General features: G+C 40.4%; 1 protein-coding gene across 11 annotated transcripts in view; it reads right to left on the reverse strand.

The window, feature by feature from the left end:
- LOC114557091 (RNA-binding motif, single-stranded-interacting protein 3) overlaps positions 1–24458 on the reverse strand; it is a 209249-nt gene that overhangs the window by 22424 nt on the left and 162367 nt on the right. For all 11 annotated transcript variants that reach the window (XM_028580374.1, XM_028580373.1, XM_028580372.1 and 8 more), the window contains 3 exons: positions 13924–14081; positions 12895–12974; positions 406–512 (listed from right to left, as the gene is read on the reverse strand). In XM_028580374.1, coding sequence (XP_028436175.1) covers positions 406–512; positions 12895–12974; positions 13924–14081 — 345 coding nt within the window. The remainder of the gene's footprint in view (positions 1–405; positions 513–12894; positions 12975–13923; positions 14082–24458) is intronic.

The raw sequence follows: 24458 nt of genomic DNA on the forward strand, positions 1-24458 counted from the left end.
AGGTTTAAAAGAGGTTTGTGGATATACTGTACTCATATGTGTGACTAAGTTAGAATAACACCACTTTGGGTTTCGTTAACTTTACTATTTCCTCTTATAAACCCCCTCAGGTGACACGGTGTACTCATTCTGACTATGAGAATTGAGCGGCGATCGTAGATTTTGAGAATTTCTGCTGCGGCATAATTCTGCCTGAGGAAGAATGCTGTGTTGCTTTCTTTTACTGTGGCAAAGGGTAAAATGGGTATTGTTGTAACAAACTGATTGAAAGACATGGTTCTTGTGTTACAATTTGCCTTTTCCATGTGTGTTATAAGAAAAAGCTGCTGTTGCTGCTGAAGGGAATCTTTTACGATGGGTACTGCTCAGCTTTTTTTGATGATTAAATAGAATTTTAAGCCTCACCTCTCCGTCCCGTGTCCACGGTCGGCCATTCTGGGGATACTTGACCTGGGTCTGCCTCTTCTTCTGGCCTCCGTCAGCAAACTTGCACAGCAACGGCTCTGCAGGGGCTACAGAGTGAGTCAGACAGAGGGGAGGGAGACAAGGACAAATAGAGATGAACTAATCATCTTAATAGCAGAAAAAATTGAAATTGTATGCATTAGGTTAAGAGTTTCAAAGGTAAGATTTAAATAGAGTGTGTTATGCTGCGGCTTAAACAAAAACATAACATATATCAATTGGACCTGAAAACAGCACTTCAGCTCTTACATATATCTCCACCACCCCTAATCCAAACATCTAAACAACAGCCGTTATCGCACCATCTCTAAAAACCCCTACAACCACACTTAGACGAAAGCAGACGTGGAAACAAAGCCACGGGCTAATCATCAAAGCATGGTGAGCGTGGTTCAAACGACAAACCAAACAGGCATATTTAATACGCTAAATAACTCCACACAGCTTGACCCCGGGCGATTGTGATTTCTCCAAAGACAACATGGTCCTTTTCTAGACCAGAGAAAGAAGAAAGCCTTGATTACAAATAGGATTAGCTGAGTGTGACCTCCTATACAAAAGTTCACCAAAACTCTAACTTCAACCTGATAGGCTGCAGCCTCCAAATACCCTACAGGCTTCTGAAATAGCAGGAAGTGGCTGGATTGGGGCCCGGATTATCTGAAAGAAAAAAAGGCTTTGTTCTGTATTAACGTATTGAGAACTTTAGAATGTGTTGGAAAGCAAGAAAGCGTGAATAATGGCTTCTATTTCTGGGAAATGTTTCAGCAACAGCATGAATCAACAAACATGATAAAAAGTATTATCCTGACATGAACCAGGACACTCGGAGAAGACATTTGATGGCTTATGTAGTCAGATAGTCTCATACATATTGAATCACCATGGATCAAAGTAAATACAGCCCTCTTGGAAAAGCAGAGATTCCAAAGATGTACAATTAGAACATGTACGTATTATATGTTACCCAGTTAGGAAAGGAATGTAATAGTGTATTAATGTAATACATAGAATTAGAAAAGGAAGTGAAAACTTCCACTTCACCTGAATGCATCTGGACTTTAGGCATTAAAATGTATACGGGGCGCTTATCTTATGTTTTACGTTAAATTCAGTAATCCACTGAGAAAAGAACTACAAATCAATTAGATACTATTCATAAGACAAATATTTCTAGCTGGTAACCACAGAAGATGAATAGCAGCCACTGAAGCACAGCAAATTATCATAACAGTATGTTCCAATAAAAAGGCATTTAAATGGCATTAAGACACTGAAATTATAAAAGCCCTAAACTGTAATTGTCTCAGTGATACACTGTCACACCAGTCTTCTGTTCATGTCTTGATTCACTTTTAAAAAGAGACCCCTTGACCCTGAAATTGAATAAGCGACCTACTTTTATGCATTGCCTCCACTTGTTACTTTAATACGTCCACCAAGGCCTGTTTGAATCATTGACTGCATGTAAAAAAGAGGCTATTAGCTGGTCTTATTTAACTGGCAATGATTTCAAACTGCAAAGAAAGTCAAATCCTTATTGTGTGCAGCTTAGAAAAAAAAAAATTCTTATAATTCTATGAACATCATGCCCGTACTGATTCGCACATTGTGAATGGTAAAATAAACCACGCAATTACCTTGCCTACTTCAAGAAAAATGCTTCTTCGTCTCAGTAAACTGAAAAATGAGAAGAGGTGTTCTCAGCGGAGAAAAAACATTCAGAGCTCAAGGTTGAGAAGAGAGCTATTTGGAATGCCTTGGGCCCGGATGGGTACTCCAAAGGTAAGTAGACAGAGAAACACAGAGCTGTGAGATTATACTGCATTTAGGAATACTTTGTCATTATACTTTTTTTAACCTGAATAACAGGCCTCGCGGCTGAGCCTCTGTTATCATCCCTTGCCTTTGCTATTCACCTCTCTCAATCTCTCCCCTTCTCTCTCTCTCTTCTACCCACTTTGCTCCATGCATTCATATACATTTGGTAAACAGTCATGTGTGTAGGTGTATGTGTGATGTGTGATGTGTGTGTGAATCTGTTCTAGTTGTGTAGTTTCCTCATGAAAAACAAGAGCTTGGCCCAGAAACAAACACAAGAATGGCCAAGATTGATTTCAGAGGTGCTGCTTGTTTTTAAATCAAGATAAATCAACAAAATCAAAGAAGATACAGTGTGGGGAGACAAACATAGGTCCTTTTAGCAGAGGGAACTTAATAAAGGAGATAGCACCAAAGCTATAAAAACAAATGTTGATACTGTCTATTTCTCTGCATTATCAACTTACTTACTGTGGGCCTTCATTCTTCAAAAGCCCCGTTTCAGCTTTAGATGTGCATTAAAATAACAGCCCTTTTCAGACCTATAGTTGCAGGAACTGAGCAGCTACAGGAACACAATTTATTTACTAATAGTCCCTTACACGCATTCCTGCTTGAGTTTCTACTGCGTCAAAGGAACCATGAAGATTTGGCAAATTTGTCCAATAACGCATAACAAACCATAGCGCTGTTTGAGACACCATTTTTTAAAGATAAACTAATTTTGTTGTTCTTTGTTGCACAACACTAATGTTTACACAGATGTAATAAAAATATGCAAAAGAGAAATGCAGAATCGAGAAAAGCAGGGTGAAAACTCCAAAGTTTCCAATGTAGCGACAATAATAACCACAAGTACGCTGAAACTATTTTTGCAGTTGTTTTTGTTCTGTTTTTTTTTTTTTTTTTTTTTGCAGTCAATACTTCCTCGGCCATCTGAAAGTTTTATCCCCAGAGATTAGACGTTTTGGCAACAGGAACTAAGGTCAGAGAAACTAAATTTAGACTCTTTTCCTCTGGTCGAAGCTCAGGTAAGGTTTCAGTTTCGGAAATAGTTCCTGGGAGTTCCAGTGGTGGATATTAGGGTTCATTTGCAAGACCTCTTGTGATACGTAGTCTGTGTCATGCAAATGTAAAAACTTTCATGAGTCGGGCTTAGGTTTATCAATACATGGTAATAATGGGCGATAAGTGAGATGAAAAGAGGACTATTATATAAAATAGTTGTGAATTCCAATTTTCAATTTAGAGTATAGGTTCAGAATCTGCTGAAAGATACAGTTGTCATTTACACTGACGTGAGCAGGATTTAACAGTCAGGTTTATAGGAAAAGAAAAGAATATATGTATGCCCTCACATGTTAGAAGTTCATAGATGTGTGTGTATGTTCCTGATAAATGATTGCTACTTTGTACGTATGACAAAATATGAGACGTGAGGACATACACACACACACGCTTTTGTTTTTTAAGAAAAAGAATTTGGGCATTTTAGGCCTTTATTGTATACTCCTGCTGATCTAAAACAAGTGTTCGTCCTTGGTATTTGCATGAAAAGGATACCTCTGTGTTTTGAATTTAATCTGTTATTTTTATGCACCTGACTTATCACACAGACAGCAAAAGGTTTGTGGACTTAAGTGAGATGAAAAAAATGGGGACATTTATTGTTAGAATTAGTGATGCAAAAATGCTTAGTAACTGAACCTAAGAGAGGAAAATAAAAGTAATGTCTGTTCCCATGATGTGACAGATGCCTGCTAAAGGATGACAGGCTATATTTAAAAGTGTACTTTTCCTTAACTTACTTCCTTGGTTTCCCTCATATTACCATCCAGTGAGTAATGCATGCAACATGATAACAGAGGGACATTTCTGTGGAGTAACTTGAACTGCTTGTTAAAAGCAGGAGTTGGAATAAGGCCACTGTCTGGCCTACTATCCCCTTATTTATCCATTTACATGTCACGTAAACATTGCTGCCATACGCTCCCAGGGCTTCGTCACTCTCTCCATCCCCTCAGTCTGTATGGAATTTGGTAAAAAGGCCTTCTCCTACTCTGCCACCTCAACCTGAAACACGCTACAGCAGGAACTGAAGCTGTCCAGCATGATTCCTCTAGAGGATTTTAAACTACATTTAAGAACTCTGGAGAGATGGTTATGGGGATTTGCTCTTGTATATAGTTTTAAAACTACCACTTTGGCACTTATATTTATGATTTGTGTCCTCTTTTGTCTTTGTATGAACGTCCTGTCTATATCTTTGTGTCATATTGTTGTTGTGTCCTGACCAGGTCTCTCTTTAGAATGAGACCCTGTGTCTCAATGAGACTGACGGTCTAAAAGGTTAAATAAAAAAACAGTGGCATCTATCCACATACATAGACATAAAAAAATCACATACACAACAATGCAATGTTTCTGCAATCTGTTTTTGTATTAGAGCTGATGAAATGGCTCCAGACATTAAACAGTGGCCCACCGCTGAGTGCCAGTGTTTACATGCATAAACACGCCTACACAGACACACACACACACAGAGTTCTACTATTTTGGGTGCCTTAGTGCATCTGGAGATTGGATTTAGTGTTTTTCCAGAGACTGCTGCAGGCCAGTTGGGCAGGATATTTGGACAGGCCCGTATATAGAGAAAGTTGTGCTTCTTGTTTCTATAGATAATTTGAATGAATGCACAATGCTGCCACATTCTCAGATACCTGGACTTTAATCCTATTATTACTTAAATCTGACATGTCAGATTATACTGTCATGGCATCTCACAATAACGCCAAAATAACATAAATGCAAAGAAGATTAAGTGTTTGAGCGGTAGCTTAAGACAGCAAACTAATTGAAATAAAAAAATAATTTGAAATGTAGGATTAACAGGATCCTGCATGTGCAGTGTATACTGTATGCATGTATGTGTCAGTTTATGACTGTGTGTGTATGTGCTCCTGTTTGAGTGAAGGGGAACAGAGTCAATATGACTAATGTTTTGTTGGAATATTACTTGTTTAGCTATTATTGATGACCATCTTCAGAGGAAGACCATATCTGTCATGCCTGTTTGTCCTTAATACTGACTTAGTTTTACAAGCCAGAATTTTAATTTGGCACAAACCGTGAAAGGATTTCCACTGGCTATTAATGAATCAGTATTGGCTAATGTGCAAAAGGATACACTGCACAAATCAGACAACCAATGAAGGCATTTAGTCTATTAAGTCATTAAAACAAGAGCTGTTCAACAGAGCCATTATTTTTGGTAATTGTCTAAAAAATCATCTGTATTGGGACGCGTAAAATGATGCAAAACGACTTTCACTGACAGTCTCTACCAATACTCCAGTGTGTAGTACGACAGCAGCAATATCATACGGAGCTAAAAAAAAAAATCTAAAATCCTTTTATTCGCTTCATGTTGCAGCTATAAGGTAAAAACAGACAAATGTATAATGTCACTGCTGTATTAGCTTTAGGTGATGTCTGTGACGGCATAATTGTGATATCATACATTTCTCTGAGGGAGGAAATAATTCACTTATATTCATTCACAGGCACAGTGACGAGCCATAAATACTGAGGATGATAATGACAATAACAAATATTTATTCCTAAGAGGGAAACTTAGTTGCCACACAATCAGGAAGCGACAACAACCCCAAAAGATTACCTGTCTGCTCAAACTGGTGCACCAAATTAATTATTCAGCGTGCTTTCACAGTTACATTACTACAATCTGTTGCATTTCACAAGAGGGCTTTAAAAGGAAGGACATTTTTAATTGTCAGTTTGACCCCTGCTGCTCTCACTCTTGCTGCTCTGCAACACAAAGTGATGAATTCATGATGAATTTGGGTACATCTGTGTATGCCCCTTAACATGGGTCACTTATGGGCATTCCAAGTTAATTAACATAGTCTTAACCAAATATATGGCTATCAAAAGAGTTCAGATATGTGCATTCTTAGTAAACAAGACATGGAGTTGAAGAAATTAAATTCAATTTAAATCCAATGAGCAAAAATGATTGGTACAGTCACACATAAATCGATCTTTGTAGCCCCAGTGTTTCCTCTATATTGATATTACCAAAAATGTCTACCCCCCCCACAATTCTAGAGGAAAAACTGAGCCCCAAGCACAATATTCCCCTTCTTACTCAGGACTGTGTCCCGACAGGTAAGGGGGTTGTGTGAGAAATCTCAACATCATTAGTTTTCAAACTACTGCAACATGCAGACAACTGCACGCCTCATAGAAAATGATTGGAGGCAGAACGAGCTGCTTAATGGAACTTCACTATAACAGAAAGAGTCAGAGTGGATACACACAGTGAGCAGGCACACCAAGGTGAGAAACACTGTCTTTCATTTTGTTCTATTAAGTTTATACTGTAGTCACATTTGATCACACACCTGATATATTATTCATAAAGATGTTATTCTATTTTTGTATCTTTATTGACAGGAGCATTTGTATTATACAGAACAAGTTGTGAGCCAACGTATCGCATACACCATATGTTGTTGTCTCACATATACAGAAATGAAAAGATAACAGGCGTTACGTTTTTTCTCTGATTTTCCTCCATAGATGATCTTGTCATCATCTAGTTATGGATGTAAGTAGTTAATATTTGGAAATAAATAAAATGTAGATTTTAGTTTACACAGCCTTTGTTTGTGTTCCCAATAATTTGTCATTGGCTTCCATGACTTGGTAGGAGGTTGTCCTTGGTATTTGGTCCATGTGTTTATGTGTAAACATCATAATATATTTTAGGTGTAACAAAGTCTGTAGCACTATTGATCTTTCAAAATATCACACATTTGATAAAAGAGTCTAAATTTAATTTTATTTCAAAGTGAATCTGAATTTCTTGTTTTTGCAGTAAAATGTGACTCTGAGGTTCATCCCTATGATGAATGTGTGAAATAAAATACTCAAGACAAAAAAAGAACAACCCACACACATCGCGCTACTATGTGGTGTGTGTACTGTAGTTGTGTGTCACACTGCGTGTGTGTAGTCAATACTACCAAACAACATAAGTTGTTGCCAGGAGCTGCAAACTTGAAAAGGGCAAGTAACTGAAGTGAATAGATAAAAAAATACTACATTTGTTTAAAATTGGGAACTGTTTACAAGATTTAGTTGTATGCATAAACCAAGGCATGCAGCAGTTCATTTACCAATTTAATTTATCAATCAAAGTTCCACAGCTTTATGGATCAGAAAGTGAAGAGTTTCACTCCAGTTTTTGTGAGGTTTTTTTTGCTTCATTTGGGGAAAGAAAAATAGGGTGACATCCTGCAGCTGCACAGACAAGCAACGCAAATAGAAAATAAAAGATGTGAAGACTGCAAGAGCTATCAATAAAATGACAGAGGTTGGTTGTTTGCCTGTCTGAATGTGTGTGTGTACATGTTAATGCTACAGGGTAAGAACAGAAGTAGTGCTTTACTGATTTGAAATGGAGCTTTCGATCTGTGGCGGTTTGTGTATGCGTACATAGGTAGCGGTGTGGGTGGATTGTACTGTGAGGAGTGGATCACATACTGTTACCACTCATTGGAGCTGTGGGATATTGCAAGGCAACATAGAAACTGTTAAAACTCCAGCAGAGCAAACAAACATTTCCATCTGTGTTTTGGTGAGAGGGACACAGAAAGAAATAGGGGGGGGAAGAAAAATGTGGGGGAGGATTAAACACACAGGCTCCTCTAGATGCACCTGATTAAGTGAAGGTACTAAAGACCTTAGGTTTGGTGCTTCTATGCAAGGCATCAATCTCTAGGTCAGTAAAAGGCCTTAGCTCAGTTTTCACTTAGGAAGAGGGAGAATATCATATGAGTGGGACAATCCCCCAAATGGGAAAATTCTCATTTAAAATCCAATCCATTTGCAAGCAACATGGGAAATCATTTGGAAAATGGGATCCAATCCCCAAATGTGATAAAATGAGGATTCCCTATACTCGGGCTGAATGGGATGTCGTCTTTTTTCTTTAAGAGACCAGACATCAAAGAGCTCAAAGCCTGGGGACAAAACAATATGGACTCTAGAGGGTTACTAGTTCAAAACATGAGAGGACGCCAACTATTTGCCACCCAAATCAAGAAATATGCATTAGAAAATGTTTATGCATACTGCTATTAGCCTTTCCCTTTCATAGCATTAACAATGTCTACTGCAATAAACAAAACAGTAAGGACCGAAAGCTGAGACAGAGTTCGGAGATTTAGAAGACTTTTGCACTTGTTAAGTTTAAAAGGTTAACTGAGTTGATCTCCACCCTGTGTGGCTGCCCCTGTGAAGTACGAGCTGACATTAACAACCACTCAACAAACCATTCCCTGACACCATCCCCGGGGGAGAGGAAGCTCACTACATTTACTCCATTTTCTTGTCATAAAGCAACCCAAAAAGAATTGGCTGTGAGACAAGTAGAAATAAAAGGTACTGATGCACGAACATATTTATCTAAGAATGTTATTCACCAAATGATGTTTAAATACAAGCACGTCCTTGCAACTTTTAGAACTTGACAGCATTGATGTGAATTGGTCAGTGCTTCAAAGTATCACATTTTAACAACCATAGCAATGTTTTGAGTATAGAATAAGTCGCTGCCAAAACATGTAACCTGACTCAGTCTGACAGTGCAGTGCTGCCAAATAATTACAAAATATTTTTCTCAGTACAGCACCGTTCAATTATTTGAGAGAAAGAAGAGACAGAATGATTAGAAAACGGTAAATAAAAAGAGGACAAAGAGATCAGATGTGGGTCAGAGGCGATAGAGTGTGAGAGAGGATAACTTGGAGGAGAGGAGAAAAATAAATCACAAACAGAGAAAAAGACATAATGGGGAAATGCAATTGGGTTAGAGTAATAGAGAGGCAGATGTCCCCTTTTCATTTCCTGAACCCAGCATCTAATTACTAAGTATTTACTTTTATACTTTTGTTAAGCAATAGCTGACCAGGTCATATGTAGTTGCTGTTTTTATGATATAATCATTCAAGAATTTAAAGGTGAAACTGCCATGTATATGTATTATTGGGCTGCATGAGTATCAATTAAAGTATTACCAAAATTCAAATATGCATGAATAAACAAGATCTCTTGAGAAACTCTTAACCTTTAATGAAGGCTCTAGAGTGTGTGTGTGTGTGTGTGTGTGTGTGTGTGTGTGTGTGTGTGTGTGTGTGTGTGTGTGTGTGTGTGTGTGTGTGTGTGTGTGTGTGTCTGGGTGAGAAACGGAGCCGCCCACCATGCTGTACCTCACAAATCATACTGCCATGGCACGGGGCACAGCTCTCTCTGTCTGTCGTTGATTTCCATTTTCTTCAGTGTGGCGCAGCTTTCTATCTATATTTGATCATTCTGTATCTCCATCTCTTCTCTCCCATTTTGTGTCACTTTCAGTTTGCTTCTCCCCACCTCAGCTTTCTCTTTTCTCCCACCTTGTCCTTGCTCTGTTATCTCACTCATGTTTAGTCACCCCACTTGTCCCTCTCTCTCTCTTTCTCTCTCTTTCTGTTAATGTCATTCTCTCTCTCACACTCCCTCGTTTTTTTTTTCCAAACACAATGACATCCCCAATCTCATCCTCATTACATCTCCTCCTCCTCTTCTCCCATCCTTTCCTTGTCTCTTTCTCTCTCTCCCTAAACCCCATCCTTCCCCCCTCCCTCTTCCCCTCGTGCATGTGTGCGTCTAAATCTGTGTGTCGCGCAGTCAATAGTCAATTAATCACTTAGATCTTCAACTCAAGGTGGTCGAAGGAGTAGGACAGAGGGAGAAAGAGAGCAGCAGAGATGATGCTGATATATTATCAGTCGCACTGACACTGCTTGTACACAGACAGATGCTGTAACACCAAAAGGCGGAGATGTCCCTTGCATGACTGTAACTGATTAGAACTGTTGGATATACTCTTGATGGAGGTCCAAAGGGGCCGTAACGTTAGTTTCTTCAATAAATGGTGCTGCTGTAGCAAGAGCAAAATTGCGGGATTTTCCTTTTTTCAAGTCTGTGATATTTTCCAATGGATGTGCGAATTGTTAAACTATAGTGATACTGTAGCTGCTACGGTTATGAGTGTATTTAATCAAATGAAAGAAAAATGTTTATAGTCCTCAAACTAAGTTACTGGAGATATGTATAATTTTGTTATCAGTACTAAAACTCAGGTGCTGTATTTGTACTTGCATTAAAGATTTTCAAACAATAACCAGCCTCATTTATGAGAGCTGTCCACCTTATCATGATGTGCACATAAAATTACAAGACTGCTGTGCTCTCATCAATAAGACACTAAGGGCCCTATCTTGCACTCAGCGCAATTGCCTTTGTACACCGACGCATGTATAATTCCTATTTTGCACCCGACGCACAGCGGACTTTTCCCTCCACAGACGCACGTCGGTAAATTAGGGAATGTATTTGCGCTCCCGGGGGCGGTTCAGCGTAAAGAGGAGGCGTGTTCTGGCGCAAACGTTCCCTGGTGCTATTTTGCAGTTTCAGAAAACAATTCTGCCACTGACCAGGAAAAACCTGGTTTAAAGTCAGTGGCGCTAGTCTAAAGTCAGTAGCGCGTTATTCAGATGCTATTTTAGGGGTGCATGCTTGGCCGTAATGTAGCGTGTGCACAACACGCATAGACTTTGCTTCCCTCATCTACAAGGACGCAGCAGTTCCTATTTTTGCAAACCATACATAATTACAAGGGAAAATATTACTGAAAATGCACTTCAGGTGTTTGGATAGATCAGCAGGCACTTTACAGTACAGTCCTCAAAAAGTCGCAGCATTCTTTGTGGCTTGTTGTGTTTTACACAACATTTCCATGAATCATGGATGTGTTGATGACATAAATGAGGAAATATTAGAGGAATTAAGGAGACGTGACGTTGAACTACGGTGGGATTGGACACTCCGGCAGAATCTGGTCCGGGAGTGGCAATGCGCTCCTGATGGAGCGGGTGGACGGAGATGGAGTGGGGGGAGGAGGAAGGGGGACAACAGGAGCAGGTGGTGCGTTTGGAGGCCCACGCTCCATGGCTGCAGCAATCCTCTCCAGACTTGAGGAGATGCGCCCGAGAGGCCGCAGCAACATCGCCACCCGGTCAAGACGGGCATTTATTACTTTTCCGCATCCCGGACAGCTCCCGCTGGCGTGCGCCAGGCAAATCTGCCGTCATAATAGCAATCCGCCATGGAACAAGCGCGCCTGCTCTTAAAGGGAATGTGAGATGACGCTCTGATTGGTTTATTGCACGTTACGCCCAAACCACACCTAGCTACTTCAGACCAACCCATTTTAGATTTGCGTCGGGCACAAGACTCATTTATCCCGCCGGTATAATAGCAACAGCGCCCGAGATCCGCCCACAAAGCTACTTGCGTTTTGCGTTTGATATTTGCGTTTCAGATCGTTAAAATAGGGCCCTAAAAGATTACTTCCTTTACCAGTGCTTGAAGTGGAAAAAAAGAGTGCCGGTACTCATTGGCAAATCATTATGACATTTGAGATTTCTACAGTAAAAAACAAAACTTGGAGATATTGCTGGTACAACAACAATTTATTGTTATTTATTAACAACATAAATGTATGTATTTATTTAAACAAGTCGTGTGTGTGTGTGTGTGTGTGTGTGTGTGTGTGTGTGTGTGTGTGTGTGTGTGTGTGTGTGTGTGTGTGTGTGTGTGCGCGGCGTGCGTGTGTGACAGCTTTAGTCCCCTCTCTGTCTGGCCAGCAAGTGACGGTATGCTGCTACATGTTTTGCAGTCCAGTTAGTTATCTTTAAAAACGAGCCAGCTGTTCATGGAGCAAAAATACATAATTTGGTCCCTTGACCAACAGTCAGGCCATCCATGTGTTTCGTTACTCACGTTATTGTTGACATCGGTGTGATTGACTAAGGATATGTTAAGGTTGGTAGCTGCAGACTCCTCATTAATGCTAGCTGTTCCGCTCATATCAACGTTAAGGTTAGTTTGAAGCTCATGAATCATACCTGATGTTAACATAACGACTTACAAACTTGACACACTTCTTTTTAGTTTCTAGGTTTTCAGCAGTGAAAAATCTGTTACGGTCAGGCTGCAGGCATCAGACAGCTTTTCCGAACTGAGGGAAGCCACGTAGTGCCCCCTGGGTAGTGTAGTTTATGTAACGTTAGGGTCAATCTCTCTGACACTGACGCTTTCTCTGTCAGTGGTAGAGTCCTGGCTACATACGAGAAGTAGTGGTACGCAAGAAAAAGTGCAGGTATGCTTAAGAGTAAAATGTAGAAGTGTCGGTACTGTGTACCGGTGAGTACCGGCCCACTTCGAGCACTGTCCTTTATCGTTGTATCAACAAACATATAAACCTCTGAACCTATGGGGGGGGTGCTTTTAAAGGTTGGTGGAAAACTGAGTTAAAAGAACACGGCGAAGAAAGAAAAGAACACAAAGATTGAGCGTAAGATGCCACAAAGTGCTGCATCTATATGAGCACCCGGACCTATAGAGAAATGCCATGCTCTCGCTATAGAAAAACACAAGCTTTGTCAGTACAACACAATTGTCTTGGTGATTGACACCTACCTGTCATGCCTGGAGGGGTTTTCAAGAATTTCCCGTTGAAATTCTGAATCACCACATCGCACTTCTCTGTCGACTCCATCCTGACAGAGACAAGAAAAGACAGAGGTTCTACTTGACGACAGTAAGCTCCTTACTGTTACTATTCAATAGGCACAAAAGGTAATCTGGTTCTTAAAAGTGTGAATGTACTGTATGTGGATATGTGTGCATGCAAATGTGTCCCGCAATACAATAAGTAAATGAAATGCCTGCATATTGTGCTTGTTTGCCAATGTCAGCCTGAGCAAAATGCCTGAGGTAGGCATGTGCATGTGTGTGCGTCTGTGTCTCTGTGTGTTTTCTATGGGGTTTCCTCTCCTTTGTCCGGGTTTAAAAGCTCCATTCAGTCTGATCTGTTGTGTGTCATGTCCTCTTTGTCTGCCACCATTCAGCTCTGCTCACCCAATCACAGCTCAATGACTAATTGCCTGCTTGGCAAGCAAAAGCTAGTGTGTTGTATGTGTGTGTGGGAGAGAGAAATGGTGACGAGAGAGAGAGAGAGAGAGAGGGAGCCAGTGTGTGCGTGTGGTATGTGAGCATGCATGTCTCTGTGTGTGTCTTGGGTTTTCTACACATAGCCAGTGACCCTGAATGGAGCCCTGACTGCATTCTAATCACTGGCACACTCCACGGTGTAACTGAGAAGACCACACATACACACACACACACACACACACACACAGAAAGAGAGAGAGAGAGAGAGAGAGAGAGAGAGAGAGAGGAGGGTGAAGGGGCCAAGGGTACAGGAATGTGCAGTTGTATAATTACAGCTAAAAGTCCATTGGTTGTAAAAGGCAGGAAGTCAACTCAGGGTTATGTTGCCTACAATTAAATACATTTGGTTGTGTTTGACAAAAAAAAAAAAAAAAAAAACAGTGGGAAATGTAGTTAAGCTCCTCAAGCAATACTAACGTTTTGGTAAATACAAGATTTTTGGAGAGCCATAAGCGTAAGTGACAGTTTGTGGGCTTTCTCTCTCTCCGTGCATACCTAGCAAAGCCGACTCCTCTGCTCAGGCCATTGGCGTCCCTCAGTATCCGCGTGGAAATGACATGACCAAAGGGCTTCAGCATGTTCTCCAGCTCCTGCTCATCCATGGACAGTGGCAGGTTCGAGATGTAAAGGTTGGTGGGGTCCTGTTCCTGTTGCTGTTGGGAAACACAGTAGCATAAGATATGAAAAGAGTCATAATCACTTCATTTGTCTTGCATAGGCAAAGGTTTCAAAGCCAGACAGAAAAGAGAATTTGCTTATTTCAGTCTAATCTTAGAGACCCGAGCACTGATCGAAAATGCTTCTTTGAAACCTTGAAAATAATCACTATTGGGTTTCACAATATGCGCTGTTATGTTATTTATTCTTGATAATCAATCTTCAAAAACTATTCTCTAAAAGAGATTAAGGCAGCACCATTCAAGTTCTTTATTTCCATATTTATGACTGAATATCCTACCGCAAAATATCTGTGAATTTAACTCAAGTGGCAAACTCTCCTCAAAAGAGGAATAAACATTTCATTGAAAAGGCAGCGCACCAGCTTCACTCAGAACCCCTAAAGCAGCAAGGAAACCCCCTCAGGATTCATAGATGTTAACTGAGTTGCATTAAAAACATTCAAGGAAATGAGGGAACTTCCTTGTAATGTGCCTCTCAGTTAGTGCCTTCAAATATTTTTGCTCTGTTTAGCAGCACCCTACTGAATTGATCCTCTGCAGGAGACCAAAGCCTGTGTGTGCATGTGTGCGTGTAACTGGAGTGCTGGCAAATTAAAGAGGGATGGATGCACGAGAGGGTTTGATAGAGGGTGCTCCATTTTGCTATTGAGACTAGGCATAAGCCGGTTACCGATTTCAAGGTATACCGCGGTTTGAAAAAGTCACGATTTCAAAACCACAAAAGATTTCTGTCATACCGAGTCTTCAAGGACAGAGGTGCAGTTTAGAAATCCCTCTCCCTGCCAGTGTGCAATGTGTTTCAAAATAAAATACATTGTGTTCAATGGGGGAAAAAAGTTGTTTTTACCCAGACATTTCAAAAAATTATATTTATAGTTGTATTTGCAATACCGTAATACCGTGAAACCGTGATATTTTTGCTGAAGGTTATCATACCGTCAGAATCTCATACCGGCCCATGCCTAATTGAGCCAGAAAGGAAGAGTGATGGAGAGAGAAAAGGGGGTGTGATACACACATGTTCTATGAATCCTAACTACATGATTTCAAGACATTATTTGATGTTTTCATGAAACTATTAGGACACATCGTTCCCCAGAATGCCTCTGTGATGTTTCTTTGATTCATGGGAGTTTACGGCTACGTCGGCTTTATCTCCCCTCCATGCCGTAATTATGCTATGTATTAATTATGGCCTTGGTAATAACTTTGGAAATCTTGATGGTAAGGTACAACACTCAAATTTGTAATTCACAACACATTTTTATTACAATCAGTGCCCAGAAGTGCCTGGAAAGTCTCTGATGCATTATATCAGATAGTAGCTGTTATTATTAAAACGGTAGGGTCTCATGTCACCTGTGCACAAACCCAGGTAGCAGAAACACAAGTAACACACTGACAGTGAATCCTGTGCAGTGCTGGAATGGGACACTGGTTGTACATTTGATTCCACTGTTGTCATGGAAAATAAAACAAATACTAAAAGTAGTAGTGTATATAGTGTGTGCTATGCTGTATACATCAAATGAAATGGTAAGAGTCCACAATGCTTAGTTTTATTTTAGTGCTATGGCAAACAATATATGTTGGATATATGTCTGTGTGTGTGATGTTGGGTGAATACCTTGTGACAGAAAAGAAAATTGCCCAATGTGGCTCATTTTTGAGTATAATTATTTGCTTTTTTTTTGCTTTTCCTTTGCATGCACCATAGCTGTTTGATTTCAAGAGTGGGAGTTCCAAGTCTGGCCAACTGTGACCAAAGCCATCTATGTAATCAGTGACTCAGAATAAGCAGAACAGTGAAGAAGTCTGAAATATTTTACCTTTCTTTCTGAGTCTGAATCTCTCTATCTTTGTCAGCAGGGGGTTTTCCCTTGGCAGAGTGTCCAATACACAGAGTGGCACAGTAGTATTCCCACACGGGGCAACTGGCTTTCAATGTAATCTTTTACATTTGTGAGCATGCCTGTGTGTGCGTGCATTCATGCAAGCAGTGGCATCAAAGGCATACAGTTGTGTGGAGCCCTTGATCTTCATTAAAGAGTCAAGGCCAAGTCATCAAGGCCTTCTACTTGCCACATACCTGGGTAAACTATTACATCACTGCTTTTTAACATAGAACATATGTTTATTATGTTATTTTTATCAAAGGGCAGTTTCATAATTGTTCAAGTCTGTCTTAAAACAACAGATAGGTGCCCATAAGAACATTAGTCAGGTTCCCATTCAATTGTCAAGTGAATTTTAAGCAAACTTTTAAAATTTAGCAAAAACAAATGCGATTTAAGTACGTTTCCATTAACTGGTTTGGAATGAATAAATAAGGCTTCAGCGTGGTTTCTTAAGAAGTTGCCAGTATAGGCTATGCATGGCTGTAATTGGCCAGTAAACAGTAGAAGAAGTAAAACCGGAAACAAAAGAAGTCTTGGCCATCTAACCCATCTACAAGAGAAAATTGAAGAGAGGTCTTTAGGAATTTCTTTCAATTGGGCAAGTTCTAATTGGCTTTTCATGTCAGCTAGTATTGGTTATGTTTTATGCTGTCTGGAGACAAAGACAAATTACGTACCTGTGTTTGCTACTACCAGCACCACGACGCTCCATATCCTATTTATTGCATTAACTCTTTATCGACAAAGGCAAAAAAAACACCCCAAGCGAGCGCTTTTTGGAGCAATTGAGGAAGTTTTATTGTATTTTTGTGAATGGAAACAGGGCTAATGAAACACGTGTTGCTGGGTGTAATCTTTCCTCCTGTTCAAACTGGCAGTTCAAAGACTCCTTCCTACTGCCTCACATTAGCTTCAAGTAAACCTTTGGATTAATTTTTGCGCAAAACGACAACTGAATTTTGTCCACCATAACTTATCTTGGAAGCCCATTAGCAAGGGATCGCTTCATATCAAGTATGACCAGAAGGAATGATTACAGCAAGCAAGGCAAAGCTGTTTCAATGTTCATATGGGCACCTAAGTAAACTTAGACTTAAACAATTGTAAACCTATCCTTTACTTCTCACAAGGCTTAAGCAAAATCAAAAGGGGCAATTATTCAAGTCTTTAAACACTCATACATAATATCATCAATGTCTACATAGTCCACTGATAAAAAATTGCAAACTATTCTTTCGGACAGGAATAGAGTTAGTGTTTTACTTTGCAAACTTTACTTATAAAATGGTTAAAAGCAATGTGTGCGTGACCGTGTACAGACGTATCTGACTACACTGTGAGCTTTTTGTTTAAGAAATCAAGATATATTCTGGTTTGTAAAGGCCTGAACAATTGCCTCATGGGACTGTGTTTATACCCAGTGACAAACTGCAGCACAGTGGTTACATTCAGTGGAATTGTGCTCTGCAATAAGAAATAATGGCTTAATAAGGCCCGGGTTGACAAACAGGACATTTTTTTATTCAGTTGCCGTGGGAAACCTTTATAATAAAAATCAGAACTTGAACGCTCTAAAAAATGTGAATACCCATGAGAAGATTCAGCAGTGCCTAAGGCTAATAAAACTAAAACTCATAAAGGTACCATAGCACATCCAGGTTGCAGGAATGTAGTGGAGAAATCACTGGAGAAAGTAAAACACATTCATTGCCATGTCACGCTGTTTAATGTTACAGGTCTCTGAGTTTCTGTCATTCAAATGAATTTGCTCCAGAGCATTCCTGAGGCTATGTTCCACTATGGCTGTGGACTTTGTTATAATCAACAATAACTTGCTCATCTAGACACAAAGGAGCAGAATTCCCCCTCGCCGTCTGTGGCGGCAACATTGACAAAATCCTGTTCTCTCAGGTTTGCAAGACACAAAAAAGATTAAATGGTAAAACAGAATGTTTCCTATCCCTGTGGTCAATGTGGTTGCAAGCTAATTTCATCCAAAGACAATATGTCTTTAACAAAATCTCACAGTGGTTTTCCCAGTTTTTTTAGCAAAAAGTGGGTCAGCTGTTTTGTTTCTGCACACATTTTCCGTACAGTTTGCAGTTACTGTAACAAGGGGAATGAATGCAGATTCCAAGCGAACAAGAGGGATGCCATAACCTCTACTCTACTCATCCTACAGTTGCTGATTTTACGCATGTCTGTGCCGGGCTGGAAATCCTTAGTTTCTCTTTGTATCATTTATATTGTCTCAATCCAGGAAAATCAAGATTGAGATGGGTACAAAATCAACAGGGGTGGGTTACTGAAATCCCATTACACTTCACTACACCGTCTCTAGACACAGTTGGCTGTGAAACCATTTATTTGCACAAGTACTTCTGGGATATGAAATAAAGTGCTTTGGAGCACTCACGTGTGAATGAACTCTGCTTGACTTTGCTCAAAGTTGCCATTTGCACAAAGTTACTTCTCGGTGATCCCTAACTCTGCATGTTGCAAATGACTCACCTCTCTCTGTCCCCTCTCCCTCTGTCTCTTTGTCTCTCTGTCTTGTCCCCTCTCGCTCTCTTTGTCTCTCTCTCTCTCTCTCTCTGTAACATCTGTCATGAGCTGGAAACAGCTTCACACCAACTGTGCCTCTCCCTGACTATATAGTCTGCCTGCCAGCCAGTCAGCCTGTGTTTTCAGCTCCATTAAACCTCATTGCAGCATCATTATAGCAGGTCTGCACCTCTTATCATGCTACTTCCTGGTTACCCTGCAGTGCAACAACACCTGCTGAAGAGCTAGAGGGTAAAGAGAGGGCAAAGCAATGGTTAAATACCTGTGAAAAACACCTGCTGGGTCTGTATGCTAGATGGATGGATATGAGGTAAAACGCTACTTGAATGTCATATTTCTTTAAAATCCCACTTGCATCTCAAATAGCAACACTTCACATCAGACATGGCACATCACAGCCTCCCACAGCCCGGAACAAGAATTGAGCAGGTATTGAAAATGAATGGAAGGAAAGATGAGGAAAAAAATTAAGTGAAGACATAGGCTGAGAAATGCTTTGGAAACAACTAGCAGAGCACTTCTTAAAAAAAGCAGTATATGATTAGGGAAATGAGACTTTCAATTCATTACGTGTTGACTCCTTCCTCTACCTTTCAAACTTGTTTTACGCATAATCCTGCTCATTTCCTCTTTTAATCCATCTATTCTTCCTTCTCATTTGCCCTCCTTCAGCCCACCTCCTCTCTATCCTTAACGTCCTCTTTTCTCATGCTCCCCCTCCTCCTCGTTTCCTTTCCTCTTTTCCCTATTTGCCCCTTCTCTTCCTCAGATTAATACTAATCTCCTATAATAGCCTTGCTGTTTAAAATGCTATCTGAATGCTTCATGAATATTTAAAGAACAGAATTTTCCTTCTTCCTTTCCTTTCCCTCTTGCCTCCTTGCTCTTTTTCCTCTGCCATAGCTTACATTTCCCTCTTCACATCATCTTTTGGTTTCCTTCATTTCCATTCATCCCTCACCGCAACCTCTTTCTCTCTCTGCATTTCTGCCTTCCTCCAACTTCCTCTTCCTCTAGCCAAGATCTAATCTTTCATAATGATTGTCTGGGTGTCTAAACGCTCTCTAACGGCTTAATCAATACTTAATGAACATACCATAAATACTTTATGAACCCTAAACCCTGACATCCCCAGGGTTTCATTAGCCATGGAGATATACACTTTTCACCATCTTCATGATGACTGGAGGCTCAGTGAAATCAACACTTGATACTGATTACCTCATCATTTAGTCTCTGGTCAGTTCATACTGTATTACTGTCGGCATGATGTTCAGCTGCTGCTGCTGCTTCTAATGTGCATGTGTTTGCTCTGGTGTAGCAGGAAACAGATATGTCTACATAAGATGTTAGTTTAGTCATCTGTACATATGATGTATGTCCTTTCAATTGTACAGGTTTAAGACCTGTACAACACCCACATGTCAAATAACTCTTTTGTTGATGTTAACTTGTATTTTCAGTATATTGCCTGTCTGCTGCATGCCTAATACTTTTCTTAATGGATTTATCTACCTACATGTATTATAAAATACGGAAATATCTAAACATCAAAATTCCTGAAGCACTGCTGTATGTTTCAGCCACCTAAAGGCACTGCAATGTAAGTGTTTTTGCAAGTTAAGAGATCCCAGAGCTATGCCCTATTCATCAATTCATCAATCAGCCACAGCTGGTTATTTCTTCTGTGTTTGCGTGTTGAATATCTCCAGAGATTTGGCTTTAATATGTACAATAATCAGGGTTTCTGCAGGTTTTTACCAAGTAAAATTCAAGACTTTAAGACCTTTTTAAGACCATTATTAATTAAATTCAAGACCTATACATGGGTTTCTCGGCAACGTCATCACGGCTTGCGCACGCAACCAGGGGGCAGAAAGAAGACATGTTTTGTGTAGCTAGCTAGTAGTAGCGGCATAGTAGCTCCTAGGCAAATGCCAAGGAGTTGTTGCGTGGTTAATTGTACAAACAGAGCCAGTGATGGGTGCCTGATGTTTAACATACCTAGGGGGAAGCATGCTTTTGCCAAAAACCGGCGGAGGTTATGGCTTCAAGCCATAAGAGGGGCAGATTGGGGTCATATGCAAGAGTCAGGCTCCCATTGTATCAATCAGAAAAGTTGCAGCTTGTTGTTGTTCAGCTCAGTGATATCTACCGGTCAGGGCTGTGGTACTCGAGTCTGGACCATAGACCGTTAAAGGTCCGGACTCGTGACAAGTTTAGACAGCTAGCTAAAGCTACGGCGATGTTTTGGTGACGTTAGCGCAACAGCGTTAGCCTAGCCTACTAAGTAAATATTACGACTGCCTTCGGAGTTTACTATATCTGCGTCCACGTTGCCAAGATAAGACCTGTTGCGTTAGTGCTCCTTTTGTACATAACTTTATTGAATGAAATATTAAGCTTGGCTCCTCTGAGATGGGTGGGTTTTTGTTACGTTACATACAAAGCTAACTGGCTATAGTTAGCCTACATTAGCTAGCGGACATTAGCTAACGTTGCCGAGACAGTGGCGGTACAGCTTCGGCGAGCTAACCAAGACAGTGTTGTCGCCCTCTCGCCCACAGTCAACCTCTGCTGCTAAAAACAGTCAACCTGCAGTGATGTTTTGAAACAAACATATCCCTTTTCCCAGAAATCCTGGCCATTATTTTAAGGCATAAACCAACCATAAGGGTACACTCAGGAGTAACCCTGCTGCTAACACGGGCTACATTGGCCTAAAATGATCATTATAGCCATACATATCACAGTAACACTGCAAAATTAAAAACCGACAAATGATTAAATTGTAATCGGTCAAAAACGTTAGCTTTATAAGACCATAGAGTATGTGCTATGTAAATGACGAAATTCAAAGTGTAAATATATGCAATGTATGTCGAAAGTTTAGCCGCGACGTTTCCCCATTGGAATGAATGGCAAACAGAGCTATAGCTAGCTTCCTCGTAACGAGACCTCTCCAGCTCACAAAAAATGATTAAATTGTAATCGGTCAAAAACGTTAGCTTTGTAAGACCATATAGTATGTGTTATATAAATACCATGACGAAATGAAAGGACTGAGACAAAAATGCGTTTGCATTATCGGACCAGCTCACCAATCTGGCTTTCTGCCCCTGGTATGCGCACGCACCCTGTAATGTTTGTAAACAGGAAACCCGTCTATATCACGACTTAACAAAACAAAAAACGGCAGATGTCAAAGTCAGGAAACATCTGAAACAATTCTGATTTCCTCATTCGCATTATAGGACTGGTTTCTAGTCACCATGTGGAGGACCCAGAGTAGGGATGGACATTGTTTTTTTTTTCTGATACCGTATTTAAGCAGCTATGGCTAACGTTACCTGCTGCGAAGTGTAATGTTAACTAGCGTTACATGCAGCGATGCTTCTGTTGCCTCCGATGTCCGTTTTAGAGAACCAGAGAGCAGCGCAGGTATTTCAGTGGCACCAGAATGAGGCACCGAAATCCACGTTGCTATTCGGCCCGGTAGATACATATCGGCACCGGGTTTCGGTACCCAACCCAGAGTGCCTCCGCTCTGTTGGTTCTGATCCAAAAGCAACACGGATGTTGCTTACGGAAGTTGCGGAGCTGCTGTGTGGGTCTCGCCTAGGCAGTGTAGAGGTACTGCCGGGACCGGAGCCGCCTGATACTCGGTAGAACTGGCTGATGGTTACGTGTCAATTGGCTTATGCCTATACCGCCAGTATATACTGTATAATTATACATATATATTTGTCTATGCTCACCTTTGGTATGTTTAATAGTAGAACGTGATTACACATTCCATCATACAAAACTCCACATTGCAGAACATTAACCAAATGACATATCATTATTTATTATTCACCATAAGGCCACTTTTAATGAGTAATGTAAATGGTTTGTGGCATAAGCACTGTCTGTGACCACCAGCCACTTTTCAATCTCAGCACTACTGCGAAAAAGATAACTACAACACCAAGGAATAAAGAAATACAACATTCTTAAGCGCTGTGAGAGCATTTCACTGAGAAAAAGGTAGCATTACGTATATGGACGTAGGAAAATTAAGACCTGATTCAAATTAATTGAAGACCTAGATTTAAGACTTTAAATTTAGATTTTGAAATTTAAGACTTTTTAAGACCCCGTGGAAAAGTAATAATACAAAAAAGGACATAGACTTTATCACTGTTGTTACATCCTTTCAACTTCCAAAAAATATAAAATGTTCAAGCAGAAAAAGAAAACACTATACATTGATCAATGAACTTTGTAAATTAATCACCTGGTTTTTGCTGTGGCTAATAGGCTATAAAGGTAATTTACCGTAGCTAACTTTTGAAGGATTGAGCCAAAGCTCAAGCCTCATCAAAACTGGGGTTAGATGCTTTTCAAGTGGTGGCATACTTATAAAAATATTCAGAAGCAGAAAAGCTGTTTCCACTCTGGCTCACTGGTGGCTGTGAAGTGGCAAAGAAACCCTGACTATTCAAAGAAATGGCATCACACTTGACTAAGTGAGAGACTGACTATGTTTCAATGTTTAATTCAATTTCATGACGGCCAGAACGTTTTTCTCTCCCTCTGGCTACGAAGGCTGCCTGTGTCTTTACACTCTGCATGACTCATTTAAAGCAATACGAGAGGCCTTTCTAGATAATGGGGACTACACACACACACACACACACACACTTATTACTAAATTCACCCACTAATTTGTATCTTTGCTTCATCTTCTCTCCAGCCCTCAATGTTTTTGCATTGTGCTCTACTGCCCTTTCTTACTTGTTGCAATTTGAACATGGCTTATTCCCTTCTCATACCATCTTTCTCTTTTTTTCACTCATACTGTCTCTACTGTGTGTATTAAAAGGCCAGTAATTCATCGCACATTTAGAGCAGAGTGCAGTCCCTGCTGCACACCAGTGTGCAGGCTGCTTGTCTGCCAGCCGTCCAGAGCTAGAATCAATCACCCAAACCTGAGACATTGAAACCATCAGGGAGGGTCAGACGGATAGAAGAGAGAGGGAGACACACAGAGAAAACTAGAGGGAGGGCGAAAGAGCTGGAGGTGCACATATAGAAAGATAGCCAGGGCGGATTGAATAAACATTTCCTGGGCTGAATGCAGATCAAAATGCCTCATGAATTTTTTTAAGGCAGGGATACGAGATGGATAGATGCTTAGACTAAACAACATCCTAGCACGATTATAATTTTACATCTGTAATGCGTTCTTTTGTTGTTGATGTAGTTGTTTATTCTTCAAATCGACCACACAAACACAACTTCTGGTGTGGGCTTGATTCCTAACAGTTGAGTAGAAGTGGTGTAATTTTCTGGGGTTATGTGGTTGTTGTTGGTACTTCTTTATGGCTCGGTCCTGGACTTGTTTCAGCCAAAAAACCAAATGTGGCATTTAGAGTCATTGAAAAAATATATGTTTCTTATCTTGTGGGGATCCACCAGAAACAGGCCTGTGACCCATTTTGGGTTTAACATTACAATTTTGGCCGACTGGTAAAGTGTCTCAGCGCCCACTATGGGAAGCCTATTGAGAAAAATAATTTTTTTAAGAACTATGCTTAACAAATGCTTATGGACATAGTTGAAAACAGAGTTCCTTAGATTAGACTGTTAAGACCCAAGGCACTGCTATAACACATAGAACTCATGTACAAGGATTACAGACACACACACACACACATACCAGGCCTTAAAAACATACTCAATGTGTACAGTACACACACACACACACACACACACACACACACACACACACACACACACACACACACACACACACACACACACACACACACACACACACACACACACACACACACACACACACACACACACACACACACACACACACATTCCTCTCTTTCTA

This window comes from Perca flavescens, chromosome 6 (assembly GCF_004354835.1).
Source record: "Perca flavescens isolate YP-PL-M2 chromosome 6, PFLA_1.0, whole genome shotgun sequence".
NCBI classification, from domain to species: domain Eukaryota; kingdom Metazoa; phylum Chordata; class Actinopteri; order Perciformes; family Percidae; genus Perca; species Perca flavescens.